The sequence below is a fragment of the Grus americana genome, chromosome 25 (assembly GCF_028858705.1).
Source record: "Grus americana isolate bGruAme1 chromosome 25, bGruAme1.mat, whole genome shotgun sequence".
In the NCBI taxonomy this organism is placed as follows: Eukaryota; Metazoa; Chordata; class Aves; order Gruiformes; family Gruidae; genus Grus; species Grus americana.
The window spans coordinates 6,313,805-6,327,478 of NC_072876.1; the positions used below are offsets into that span (position 1 = coordinate 6,313,805).

The 13,674-nt window shown below is 59.7% G+C and overlaps 2 protein-coding genes across 3 annotated transcripts in view; one reads left to right on the forward strand and one right to left on the reverse strand.

Moving 5' to 3' along the window:
- The window catches only part of CCND3 (cyclin D3), a 45,701-nt gene extending 36,625 nt beyond the window's left edge, over positions 1-9,076 (forward strand). For both annotated transcript variants that reach the window (XM_054803853.1, XM_054803852.1), the window contains exons 3-5: positions 3,510-3,669; positions 4,208-4,350; positions 7,305-9,076. In XM_054803853.1, coding sequence (XP_054659828.1) covers positions 3,510-3,669; positions 4,208-4,350; positions 7,305-7,466 — 465 coding nt within the window. In that variant the 3' untranslated portion in view covers positions 7,467-9,076. The remainder of the gene's footprint in view (positions 1-3,509; positions 3,670-4,207; positions 4,351-7,304) is intronic.
- Positions 9,077-10,592: 1,516 nt separating this feature from the next.
- BYSL (bystin like) lies at positions 10,593-13,674 on the reverse strand. The gene is made up of 7 exons (XM_054803505.1): positions 13,263-13,674; positions 13,017-13,179; positions 12,785-12,923; positions 12,318-12,451; positions 12,018-12,178; positions 11,383-11,485; positions 10,593-11,195 (listed from the first exon to the last, which is right to left on the reverse strand). The coding sequence occupies exons 1-7, from the start codon at positions 13,537-13,539 to the stop codon at positions 10,847-10,849; spliced, it is 1,326 nt and encodes a 441-aa protein (XP_054659480.1). The 5' UTR covers positions 13,540-13,674; the 3' UTR covers positions 10,593-10,846.

A 13,674-nucleotide genomic window follows, 5' to 3' on the forward strand; every position in this document is an offset into this window, starting at 1 on the left:
TTTTGAGTCAGCTCGCGAGCACAACGGAGCACAGCCTGCTCCCGCTTTCCTGGTGTCTCATCGAGTCTGATAATGTAAAATGGTACTTTATCAACTTGAGTGACAAAATCGAGTGCAACTTCCTTTTCTCCTGCAGACGGGGCTGCTGCAGAGAGGAGCTGGGCGCTCTGCTCCCTGTGCAGCCTCACCAAATAGGTTTACACAGACTCCTTGTAGGCATAGTGGGTGTGTGGGTGTTGCTGAGGGTAGAGCTTGATGTACAGAGTAACTGTCACTACATGAAGAGAAGCTGATGTGACTTGTCGCATCCCAGTCTGCATTTGCAGACCTGTAATTTGAGTGAAACGGTCTCTGCTTCTGGACTCGGGTCTGTCTTGGAGACTACAGAGGCAGCAACTGGGGGCTTGAGGCTGCAACATGACCGTGCTCTGGGATCACCGTGTCAGAGCAGTGGAGGCAATGGGAAATGGTTGCTGCTTTCTTTCCTTTTTTTTTTTTTTCTTTCTTTTTTTGTGGGATGCAGCCAGGAGAGATCAAGGGAGCAAGTTTGCCAAGGGGAAGCTCAGCTGCTGTGCAATTTCCACCCCTAGAGGTGCTGGACAAGTGTGGGGGATCTCTGCCCTGGGGGGATCTTGCAGAAGGGAGACCTGATGCATTCCCGGCAATGGGATGCTCAGTGGGCAGCACTGGCAGCTTGCAGACCTTCCACGATGAGAGTGGGCTCCTCCGCAAGCTGGAGAAACAAAGGAACATTTTCCACTTTCTTCCTCTCTTTCATTAGCCAGGCAGAGACTGATTCAATTAGGTGCAAAACAAAATGCCAGGAAAAGGATGTTTGCTATAGAGCGGTGCTGCTGTTGCAAACCTGCTTGCCTATCTCTTGCAGCCTTTTGTTCTGTTTCTTCCACAGATAAAGTGATTCAGAGATTCTGACATGCTGCTCTGAGAGCAGGAAGTCCCCAGGGTTAGCAGGAGAGAAGCGAGGAGCGGGGTGGTTTGGCAGGAGAGAGGCTTCCCTGAGCTAAATCCTGCGAGCTGGTGACAGTCCTTGGCGCCTGTCGCCTTCAGCTGGCATCTCGAGTGCCGGCTGGGTCTCGGGATCAGGCCTTTTGTAACAACAAGGTTTTTAAGAAGACGACAAACCTCTGCAGTAGCTGGAAAAGAGCTACTTTTGTGCATTGCAAACGGACAGGCTGTTGCCCCGGATCAGTCCTGGTGTGGCGGGAGCCAGCTTGTCCCAGGTGAGGTCTTGTGGCTGAGCTGGTCTGCACCTTGGATCTCCTTAGGACAAAAATGTGTCCCAGCAGGGACGGGCTCTCTGCCACACCACTGTGGATGTCCTGTGCCTCTGGTGACTCCCATAGCTGGCTTGCAGCTCTGGGAGGAAAGGCAAGGAGCGAGAGCCCGGATGATGCTGGGCTGGTGTCCCCTGTGTGCTCAGGACTCCCCTCAGGTGTAGTGATCCCTTTCGGGTTTGCTTCACGAGCAGCCATCTCCAGGTCCTCCTTGTGACGTTCTCCCTGGCTCCGCAGAAGGGCCACGCTTCCTGCTGGAAAAGTGCAGGCTGTGAAGTGGCAAATTTGGCCTCGTAGGGGGTTTGGAGCAGGTTGAGCAATGCTGCTCACTGAAGCAACTCAAAACTGGTATTGTTTTGTAAGGGGAAAGAGTGGGGTTAAAAAAAAAAAAAAAGAGAGATAAAATGCAGATCTACCCTTATGAAAAAATCTCACTTCTTCAAATCCATCTGTTCTGGCAGCCCTTTGGCACGTCTGGGCAGCATTGACCTTGTAATCCTAGACGATTTGGAAAAAGAATAGATATTCTGCTGGGTAGGACTAGGCCCTGAAATGGAGATACCTGATACAAATCCCAGTTCAGCCCTGTCCTCCCAAACCTGGGCAGGGCCACTGTTACCCTCCGCTAGCGGGGAGGAGGGACACGGGGGCATCTTCTGTGCAGAGAGGTTCGGGCGGCTGGGTGCGGGCTGCCTGTGACATCCCTGCTGGGATGGGAAGGGAGACGATCCTGGGAAGACGCCACTCTCGTGGTGGCGTGGTCATACCCAGACGTAACATCAAAGCCACCCGGTGCAGTGAGACCAGGATACGTGCTGCCTCTGAGTTTGATTCAACCGCTACTCTAGTGAAGTGACATAGACCTTGATGTTGATGGCGGAGTGGGGAACCGAATGCAGGGGTCCCAAATTCTGTGCTGAGGCTCTAATCGTGGGGCTCCCCTGGCTTGTACCTTGGATGGGTGGTACCACCTGGTAACATGAGGACTTGTTGGGTGATGACCCTGCCAAGTGCTTGCCCATGGCTGCTCTGCACGTTGGTTTCCTTGTTGGTGTTAGGACCAATTTCCAGAGCTGGAAGAGCCTGCAAGAGGCTGAGCAGACGAGAGGAGCAGCCCAGGCTCCGGCTGAAATCTGTGGGGGGGCACCCGGCCTTCCCACCATCTGTTCCCAACTTGCAGTTTGCACGGAGACTGGCTCGTGGAAGGTGTTACAGAAATCTCTGTTAGGTGCTTAGAGAGAGCACCACAACGTCGGGCAACGACGGACACGTCGGCAGCCACCTGGCACGTCACTGGGAAGCAGCAGGGAGCCGTTGCTGTATGTCAGTGGGAGAGGTGGGCATTAGTGCGGCTGTTTAGTGCCTCTTCCCCAGAGAAGCTGCTGGGGATGCTCCGCTGAGCACGGCTGGAGGTTCTCGTGGTGGAGAAGTAGCATGATGAATAGGGGATGGTCTGCCAATGTGCTGGTGACCAGCCTGGGACCTCCTCCGTAGCCTGTGTGCCCAGTGTTTGCTGTTGGGCTGAAGACCTCAGCACCCAGTCGCAGCCCCCAAGCTCTTTCGGGGTTGAAGATCTCAAACAGGAGCTTGGGCTGTCTGGATGCAGCCCTCAAAGCTCAGCCGTTTCCCTCGCCTTCCCTTGCTTCAACTTGTTGTGCAAAGGGGCTGGCAGAGCAGCTGTGGCCTCCTGTGGCCAAGGAGCTACCGCAGGAGGGAGTCCACATGCTGGCTGGCCCCAAGGGGCACGCAGAGAGCTGAGCTGCTGTGTTCCCTTTGCTGTAATGGCGTTAGTCCCAAGCCAGATTGGCCCTGGCAGCCTGGAGATCAGCCTCTTCTTTGGAGAGTGGAGAAGGAACATGGGAATGGCATGCCTGCTGCTCCTCGCTCTGGATTTTCCTCTGTGGGCTGTGGCAGCAGCCTTGCAAAGCAGAGGAGTGTCAAAGACTAATCCGACTGCACCTTGGAAAGAAGAAACCAGATTTATCGCTTCCTCTTCTGATCTTTACTCCAGGCTTTGCACAGCTCAAGGCTGGATTTGTGCTGTAGTCGCACTGCAGGGACGTTACCTCTTTTCTTCCCTCTCTCATGGATTGTACTGTTCTACTGTCCCTTCCCCAAGTGCTGGCTTTATCTGCCCTTGAATCTGGTGACTGTTTTTGCCTGGCCCAGCCCCGCTGAATAACGTGCTGTCCGTCTGTCTGTCTGACTCTGCAGGACTGGGAGGTTCTAGTCCTGGAGAAGCTAAAGTGGGACCTGGTCTCGGTGATAGCAAACGATTTCTTGGCTCACATCCTCTATCACCTCCCGCTGCCTAAGGACAAGATGGAGCTGGTGAAGAAACACGCACAGACCTTCATCGCCCTGTGTGCCACAGGTGGGTGCCGGGTCCCACAGGAGTGGGATAGCCTGGGCTTGAGCCAGGCTTGCTGGGTGACCTGGGGCTGGTCTCCAACACCCTTGCTCTCTGGGGAGCATTTTGCTGCTCCACGATGTATTTTCCATCCCTGACAAAGTGGGGTAATGGTCCTAGGGGGTCTTAGTGGGTGCCTGGAAGATGCTAGGAGAGAGCAAGCTGCCGTGCCACCCCTCTTGCCGCACAGGCTGCGACTGGGAGGGCATCCAGGGTAAAGGCAGGGTTCAATCTGAGCTTTTATTAGCCTCAAAGTCACTAGAGCAACCTCATCTTCAGGACTTCTTCTGGTGAGACAGGCCCAGAGAAATAGCTTAATGAAGCTTGCTGCTCTGATGCTCAGCCTCTTTCCCATTGCTTCATCCCCATTTCTCCCCGCTAAGCTGGAGAGACCTCTCTGCCCGGCCCTCTCCAGTTTTTCCCGGAGATCTCAGTCCCAAGAACTTACCACACACATCCTGGCTAATGACTACTTCTTTCTGTGCCCCTGTCCTGGCTCTAGACTACACTTTTGCCATGTACCCCCCCTCCATGATTGCGACAGGCAGTATTGGAGCAGCGATCCATGGCCTGATGGTCTCCGTGAACAATTTCACCGGTGAGGCGATCACCGAGCTGCTGGCTAGCATCACCGGCACGGAGGTGGTGAGTGTTCACAGGGGAAGAGCAAAGCAGTTTTGCTGCTGGATCTGGTGGAAACCTTCCCCTTTCTGCTGCTCGCTCCTCTTAGAGGGGGAGGAAATTAGGCTGTTCATAATGATGCTGACCTTGAGGTCTGAGGAGCGCCTAGGGATAAGTGAGCGTCCCTAAACGCAGCACCCTTGGTCAGTCCCGTGGCCGTGGTTGGCTTCGGGCACTGCGTGCGCAGAGCGGGGCGAGCTCGGGAGCCTTTGAAGAGCAGCACAAAGGGGAACGGCTGTTCCCTGCATGGGCAGGTGTTAGCGGGATCAGGTTGACACGGCGGGACGGGGTGGAGGGAGAAGCCGGGCTCGGCATCTGCTAACCTCTGCTGGTGTCTGGTTGCAGGTGCCCAGACTGGGGTGGGAAGGGGGTTGGGGGCACAAAACGTTTCAGGACGCTGGCACAGCGGCTTTGCCAGGGACGTCGGGACAGTGAGGGGCGTCTGTCTGCCCCTCCACCGCCCTTTGAATGGGGACGGGGGACCCTGTCCTGCTCCCAGTTTCCAGGCCGCTCCTGCTGCAGCGAAGCAATCGGGAGCCTTTCTTCTGCCAGGGGCCTCTTTTGATCTTTTCTTCTGCCCAAGCGCTAATGCTGGCAGCCGGGCGCGGGGTTAGTTACAGTCCCCTGACAGCAGCGCCGGGAATTGGAAGAGGTGCCGGTGCCGCAGCGGGTGGGAGGCTGCGATGAGGCTTTGTCCAGGCAGGGAGGGGACGGGGCAGGATCTGTTTGTGCGGCTTTAATTTTTTTTTTTTTTTTTTGTTTGCCGGAGCCTTTTTAAAGAGAGAATCAGTGCAGCCAGCTGCTCTCAAGCTGCTGCGCTGAATGGGGCAGGGGGTGAAACCTGCTCTGGGTTGGGGCTGGTAGAGGGAACAGGTGGGAAGCAGGGAGGGCACCACCGAGGGAGGGGAGCCGAAACGGACCCAGCACATCTCTGCTACCCCCCAGCCTGCTCCTTTCCTTCCTGCACCCAGAGGGAGCATCCCTTCTGCCCCACAGCCTCTCCGAGTGCGAGGTGCTGCACACACAGCCCCCGCCCAGGCAGGACCACAGCAGCTCCTGTAGCAGCAGGAAGCCCTGGGGATGTGTCCGCAACATTGCAGGGCTCCCGGGGGAAGCACCCGGCCTCGGCCTCCTGCTGAGTCTGTAGTGTTGATGCTTCTCCCTGAACCTGGCCTTGCAGTGTCCCCAGGCCGTGACTCGGTTTCCCCTTTGGCTCTGCACTGGGGAGAGTGAGGCTCAGCTGGGCAGTGCTGGGGGCGCGGGGAGTCTGTGGGGACGGCGGGGTACAGTGGTGCAGGGCTGTGCCAGATCCATGGCCGGCAGGACCTGCGCTGCTGCACTGAGGCTGGCTCATTGCTGGCTGTGGCAGTGCTTGGAGCTGCTCTGGACCAGTCCTCACCCCGTGTGGAGCAGGATCAGCCCCACTGGGTGTCTGACCCAGAGCCCCATGGCACAGCTGCCCCGCAGAGTAGGGTACATGCAGGCTGGGGCGAGCCGAGCTGCCTCCTGGGCAGCCCCCGAGGCTTCGCCAGCCAGCGAAGGAGCCTGGCTGCCTCTGGCCAAGCCACCTTTTAGCATCTCTGCCGAAACTGCCAACCGAGAGCCCAGTTGTGGAGAGCCCAGGGACAGGCTGGCCACCGCACCAGGCCCTGCAGTGAGCTCGCCCTGGGGCTGCGGGCGGGCTGCAGGCCCCGCTGACGGGAAGCGTTGTGGGGAAGGGGAGGTGGGCGTTGCTATTTTTGCTCGCCACATCCTCTGTCAGTTTCTAAGAACTGGCAGTGGATTCCTGGTAAGAGATTTCGGGGTGTGACAATATCCAGTGAGCGTGTGGCCCCGCGGCATCCAGCTCGGCTCTGGCCCCGAGGTGTGAAATGCCACCTCTTACCCCTCGGCTCTTGCGGGAGCCGGGCTGGGGTGCGTCTGACGGCGATGCCTCCCATGGCTCTTGGTGCACCATGGTGCTCTGGTGTCAAAGCAGAGGAGTTTCCTTCTCGCTTTTCAGCTTGTGTGGGGAGAAAACAGAAGGGGGGTTGCTTTTATTACAAGTGATATGCTGCTGCTTGCAGTCCCCTGCACCTTCCTGTTTGTGGGGCTGGTGTGTCCCCAGCGCTGGGCTCCCTGGGCCCCGGGGAGGTGCAGGTGAGTCCCACGGGGCTCCCTGGGGGGACAGCAGGAGGGTAAAAGCCTTGTGAGAAGCTACATGGCTGCAGCATCGGTCTCGTAATGACCCAGCGTCGATGGTGCGTAGTGTTGCAGGGAACACGTGGCGGCTGGGTCTGGGAGGGTTGGGTCCAGCTGCTTCGGAGATCCCCAAAGTGCTGCAGCGTGCATCGGCAGGGCACCCAGCGGGGATTCGCTTTGTCCTGGCTCGGACGCGGGCAGGGACAGGAGGAGGCAGAGCTGTGCGCAGCGTCTCTGCAGTGGGCGGCTCACTGTGAAGATGCAGGACCATGCTGAGCTCTGGGAGACCTGGGTTGGGGGGGGCTCCATGGCCCCCACGCACACACCCGTGCTGCTGCACGCCGGCCATCGCCTGTGGATCTGGGAGGTTTGGGTTGTAAAGGTTGATACCAGCCTGCACAGAGCTGTTCTGCTCTACCCCTTCGGTCATCAGCGGCAGCTGACTGCCGTGATGCTGAGATCACACGCTGCATCCGGGCACGACGTCCGTTCCTCAAGAACGTGGTCGAGCAGGGAAGTGGGGAGAAGACAACCAGAGCGCGGGGCTTCTCCTGGGGATGGGCCTAAAGCAGAGAGAGCTGGAGATCTCCCTTGTCGGAGAAAGGCTGCTTTGTCTTGCGTGTTTAGATGCTCCGGGGCCAGAGATGTAGCCCAGCAGCTGCTCAGAGCTATTTATAAGGCTCCCACCTCTGAGCAGCAGAGAACTGAGGCCTCTTGTCTCGCTCCCTCTCCCGCAGGACTGCCTGAAAGCCTGTCAGGAGCAGATTGAGGCAGCCTTAGCCGAGAGCCTGAAACAGGTGTCCCAAAGCCAAAAGGAATACAGCGCTGCCAAGACTGCTGCTTACTCGGCCAGCCAGCCCACCAGCACGCCGACAGACGTCACGGACGTCAACCTGTGACCAGCCACCCAGCCCCGCCGCAGCCGGACCTCACCCTGGACGCCGACAGGTCGCTGCATTTCCCCCCCCTCCATCCCATCCGTCAGGCCCCTCCATCAGATGCCCGCTGAGGATTTGTTCCGCTCGCTGGGAGCGCGGAGCAGGATCTGTGCTCGTCCGTCGGAGCGGGCAGCCAGAGCTCGCTGCTGCAGGTGGCCGGGGTGAAGCGACCGTTTTCATGCTGGCAGGGCACAAGAATAGCTGGGGAGGGGGAGCAGGACCAAAATGAAGTTGTAAAATGTTTCTCAGTTTGTGTTCCTCATAGCCTGGCTGGCCGCTGTTCACCGTCTCCTCGGGGGTGTTTACCGAGACGACTTCCAGCCCTGCGTGGGCCGTCGGTGGTGGACAGCGACCCTCTCACTCTGGCCTACATGACCAAAATCCTCGTAGCCCCCCACCTCCCTCCCCGGGTGGGGGTGCTACAGGCCCGCGCGCCTCACGAGAGCGTCGGGTAGGAGGGAGCCCTCAGTCCCAATTGCTTTGTGCCAGATTGCTGCGGCTCCTGGGGGGCGATGCGGCTGCTTCTGCTTGGAGGAACCGTGTGGCTTGTTCCTTGTTGCCGTTGGATTTGGGATTTGCGGGCTTTCGGCTTGCTTGGGGGACGTGCTCCCCATCCGCGTGGACGGCAGGAGAGAAGCCCTTGCCTCAGGGAGCTGCCTCCAGGTCGCGGTTGGGCGCAATCCCCTTGGCTTTCCGCTGCTCCACTGAGGCTGCTTAATTTATTAATTGCTGAGAAACGAGGAGGGAGGAAGACTTTGCAGTTCCTTGGCCTGGATGCTGGTCGCTTCTCCGTCCGAATGAGTGCCTTCACCCTTCGTCCCCTTCCCTAGCTCCCTGGGCAATGGGAGACTCTCACCTGGAAGCTGGTTGGTTTTTTAGGTAGCTTAGACATCAGCCTAGGTTTTAAGAAATACATTTGAATGTGCTGCTATAGTCTGAAATGCATTTTTGCTCCTCCAAGGCAGGGATCTCGGAGCGCGTTCAGGACGGGGCTGTGTTGCATATATGGGTCCGACTTGTCTCCTTATAGGGTGGAAAACTTGCTGCGCACTTGAGTTGAACTGCAATTGCATTTTTGTATTGTTGATTCTTTTAGTTTTTATAAAAAGTGTTTTTAAAAAAAAAATAATGCTGCTTTTTAAAGAGAAAACCATTAAATAGTAGAATTGTATTAACCAGAAGCCACAGCAATTCTGCAGGGAGGGGAGGCAGACTGCTGCTGCTTGGTGACCTCTGGACACGTGGATCGGTGGTGGCTGTTCTCCTGTGAGGGACGTGGAAAAGGAGGTAGAAATCTTTTTTTGGATGCTACTAGAAACAAAAGTCTTATCAGGTGGAAAAAGATGGGGCTGCTGTTCCTTCACTAGCCTGATCTGTCAAGAAGAGCTGTCTGCCGCTGACTCCTGCTAGCAGGGGGGCTGGGGGTGCACAGGGCCTGTCTGTACAAAATTTTTTTATATATATAAATGAGTTTTAATTTAAGAGTAAACTGGTTTGATGTTCACAGGCAAGAGTCCCACTGCTGGGAGAATCAGGATCGTATAATGTTGCAATAAAGTATTTTAAACAAGTCTGAAGGCCTCCAGGGTTCCCCTTTGCAATCTGCCCTGCGCTGTCCTTCCCTCACAGAGCTCCTGCCTCTGCCCCAAATCCCTCTGGGGGGGGACCCCAGCAGCTGGGGGATCCCCTCGTGCTGCTCTGGAGGCTCCAGCCCTGCGTTTCCTGGGCACGCAAGAGCAGGATGAAGTGGGGAGCAGGCAGGCAGGACACCACCAGCCAGCTCCAAACCCACTGAGAGGTGGAGGGGAGATGCTGCAGTGGCTGAGGGATGCGATGCGCTCCCCAAGGGCCTGGGGCAGCTCAGGGTTGGCGGTGGATGAACGTGGAAGTGAACGCTTTCCTGCAGGCAAGGAGCCTGCCTGCAGAGCGGCCGCTGGAGAGGAGACAGCGACTTCACACCCCCGGCAGCTTTGAAGCTTCCCTCTTGCCGATCGGTGCTGCAGCAGCTCGGGCGAGAGCGTGCTGGATGTGCTGTGTGAGCCCGGGCTATCGCTTGTGCTCATCAGCTTCGGGCTTCTTTGAAGAAAGGAGATAAAAATCAGGAAGCCAAGGAAAAGGTGCTGTGGTGTGCAACCAACCCGGGTGGCCGGGCTTTGTGAGCTGCTCCACTTCATGTGGCTCCTGCTGCTGTCACGGGAGAAGGTGTGAACTCGTGAGGGAAGCAGATGGGAGGCAGATGTGCTGCTGCCGCAGGAAGTTGCGAGGCTTTTCTCCACGGGCCACACCAGCAGGACGTCGTGCTGGTTGCAGGGGCACGGCCAGGTACAACGCACAAACCTCGCAGCATCACACTGGCAATTCCCCAGGGTAAGCGCAGCGCCTCCTGGGACGCAGAGGGGGAAAAGCCCCCGCTGGGTTTTCCAGCAGAGGTGACACGTGCGCGTGGGCAGGCTGCCACGAGCAGGCCAGGCATGCGGCCTCGATGGCCAGCTGAGGACCACGGCCCCGCAGCTTCCCCAGGCTGTCTGAGCGGAGGTGTACCCAGGGGGGCAGCCGGGGAAGCGAGTGTTTTGGGAAAATCCTGGGGAAGGGGGTGGCACACGTTTTGGGGGCAGGGGGGTGGTGGGAACAGTACCAGGCAGGCAGGCTGCCGGCACTGCGGTGCTACTCCTGCCCTCGCCTCTGCCCATGACCGTGCACACGCTCCCTGTGCCGTCCCAGCTCAGGCCCCACAAGGAGGTGATGGTGACAACCCAGCCCTAGGGAGACCCCCAAGCACCACCAGGAGGGTTTCTTTTCCCTGAGAATGGTTTGGGGCTCTGGGGGTCCCAGGCCTGTCCCCCCACCCGCCCTCCCTTTGCCCAACCGTGCAGAGGCCGCTCTGGGCACAGGGAAGGAAGAGGGGGTGCACGGGGCTCCCCTGCTCCCTTCGCACCGGCAGCACGGACTCGAGCCGCAGCTCTGCGAGAACCCCAGGCTGGTGCCTTTGCTCTGCCACCTGCTGGGGACAGGACAAGGTGCAGGGGGGACGGACGGACGGGACAGGGCAGGACAGCGCAAAGACGCGACCACAGAGAGGTGTGGCTGTGGGGCAGAGCCTGACCGATGGCCACGGCTCGAGTTTTATTTTCCAGTACAGGAATAGGCCAAAGCCTCCCGGGTCGGACAGGGGCTGCCCTGCCCCGTGACAAGCAGCGCGGGGAGCACGGCCCAGCTCTACGGGCACAGCCCGTCCCCAGCACCCACCGCAGCAGCAGGATCCTGGGCTGGAGTCCCCGCATGCCTCCCCCCAGCTTCACTCACTACCGGGCTCCCAACTGCATCCAGCAGCTTTTCCCTGCTCACTCCATGGCCACGGGCTGCTGCCCCTCCACATCCCGCGTCTTGGAGTTCACCAGCTCTCTCCGGATCTCCTGCGAGATCTGTGGATGGCTGTGGAACTTGAGTAGCTCAAGCAAAGCCTCCTTCTGCTCCGAGGAGAGGTCCTCCTTGTAGCGCTGGGCAAAGGCCAGGAAGCTCTGGTGCCACAGCACGGGCAGGACCCGCTGGTCCGTGCGGAAGGCCAGGAAGTGAAAGACGAGGGCATCCACCACGCGGAAGGGCAGGGCGTACTTCTTGTCGATGAGCAGCCGGAGGAAGATGCTGTTGGCGCCGCTGTACTGCATCTCGGCGATCTTCAGCATGGCCGCGCTGCAGGACGGAGGGAGCACCGAGGTGAGGGCAGGGCAGGCAGGAGCCATGGGGTACCAGGCACAAGGATGATAAACCCGGCGCTGAGCCTTGAATCTCTCGGCCCCCCCAGCTCCAAGGAGCCGAGGCGTTGCACCGGAGTCCCTAAGGGAGAACCTCTCCACCCCACGGCCTCCCAGTGCCTTACCTGGAGTGGAGCACAGGGACGGAGCACTTGGTGAGGATGCTGCCGATGATGATGGCCTCCCGCAGCGTGCAGGTCCCCGACTCGCACAGGGGGATGAGGATCCCTGTGGAGGGGGAAGAGTCTCAATCGCAGCAGGCAGAGCTGCAGGATGCGGGGCTCAGCCCCTTCTCCTATCCCAGGACACATCTGACCCCAGGGAATAACAGCTCCTCCAGCAGCTGCTGTTACAGGGGTCGCAGCACCTCCCTGCCACGCAAGTAGCCCCAAACACCCTCAAGTTGCCAGACGAGACCGAGATCAGACCCGAGACAGTTCATAACCTGCCATCAGTCTCCAAAAGAACCCAAATACCTGCCAGCACTCGCTGGCAGCACCTGCACAAGCCTACGGAGCTCATCACCCTTCCGCCCTGAACGCTGCAAATGGGCCCTGGGGCTCTGGAAGCCGCCTCGTCCAGTGAGGGGACTCCTGAGTCTCTTTTGCATCTCTCCCTCCTCCCTGAGCCCCCAGGGCCGCGCCACAGGGGACAGTGTGCTGTCACACTGGGCAGTGGCGTGCAACACGTGCCCCTGCAGAGCTTCCCAGGTGGCGAGAGGGTCCCAGGTAGGAACGGCAGCCCTGCAGGGAGGCCCTACCTTTGAACCAGGCTGCCGGCTTGAACAGAGCCTTCTTCAAAGCCATGTAGAGGTGAAAATTGAGGCGCTTATACTCGCTGATATCATCCCTGACCCGTGGCAGCAGCACCAGGTTGTAGAACCGCTGGGCCATCCTCTCTTTCAGGTTAGATGAAAATATCCTGGGAAAGCAAAGCACAAAGCGAGGTGTGGAGAAAGGAGACCAAGCAGGGCACAGGTTGGTATTCTGTAAATCTGCTTCCAGTTATGGAAAGAAAAAGCAAGAAATCCCACGTCAGCAGCTCCCAGAGATGATCTCACCTGGTGGCTTGGTACATGGCTGCTGCTGTCCATGTCTCTGGCTCTGTGATGTAGAGGATCTGCTCCCAGTTGGACAAGGCAGGAATGATTTTAAATGCCTTGGGGAGTTTCCCGCTCCTGTATTTGGACAGCACCTTGAAAGACACGGATACAGGCCAGGCCCTGACATGTGGGCACTGACAGCAGCGCTGCGGGACTTGTCTCGTGACCGTGAGAAAGTTGTCCCCTCCCTTAGCGTCTCTGGTGAGAAAGGACCGTCCCAGGTCCTCAGAAAGGATGGTCCCAGGCTCATCCCGAGCACAGCGCTCAGGAGATCGTCACTCAGACCCTCTCCGGGCCGTTCAGTGACTGATACAGTTAATCCACAGAAGTGCCTGCACAGAGGGAGGAAGGGGAGAGCGGGCACAGGGGCTGCGGGGCTCAGCGTGGCGTTCGCTGGGCCCGGGGCAGAGCTGCTTTGGCCTCACCTCTCTGACACCCCTGTAGACCTCCAGGACGCGGGGATCGAGCTGGGGCACGGGGCAGCCCGAGATCTCCGACAGCGCCGTCTCCACCTCCGTCTGCTTCTCCGTGATCTTCTCCATGATGATGTCTGCCAGCGTGCGCCTGGGGCCAGCGCAGGAGGGGCCGGTTCAGGGGCCGTGTGGGGAAGCGCCAACCTCTGCCCTGTCCCGGCCCCCTCTCCCGCCGCGTCCTCACCTCAGCGGCGGGTTCTTGTTCATGAACATCTCGATGGCCTTCTCGTCCTCGGGGTCCACCGCCACCTCCCCGCAGTACTCCCCGCTCCGTGCCGCCGCCTTCTCCAGCGAAGGCCACTCCTCATCGTCCTCCGAGTCCGAGCCGGGGCCGCGCACCGCCGGGCCTGCGGGGGAGCGGCGCTGGCTGAGCCCGGGGCCCGGCACCCTCAACGCCCGGGGGCGGGCCGGGGGCGAACCGGGGGCTCACCCAGCGCCGTGCTGCGCTGCTTGGGGGCGGCGGGCGCGCCGGGGCCGTGCTCGGCCTCCAGCTCCTCCTGCTGCCGCCGTGCCTGCTCCAGGATGCGCCGGGACAGCCGCGCGTCCACATAGCCCTCCCCGCCGCCGCCCTCCTCCTCCTCCTCGGCCTGGCCGCCGTGCCGCTTCCCCCGCGCCGTGGGCCGCGGGGCCGCCTCCTGCAGGATCTGCTCGGCCAGCGGCAGCGTGGGGCCGGGGCCGGAGCCCCGCGCCCGCCGGACCTTGGGCATGGCGGCGGGGCCTGCGGGACGCTGCCGGCCGGGGGGGTGTGTGGGGGGGTGTGGGCCGGCCCAGGCCTGCGCTGCTGCTGCCGCCACCGACCGCTCCGCCACCGGCCGCGCGTGCGCTCTGACCCCGCCTCTTCC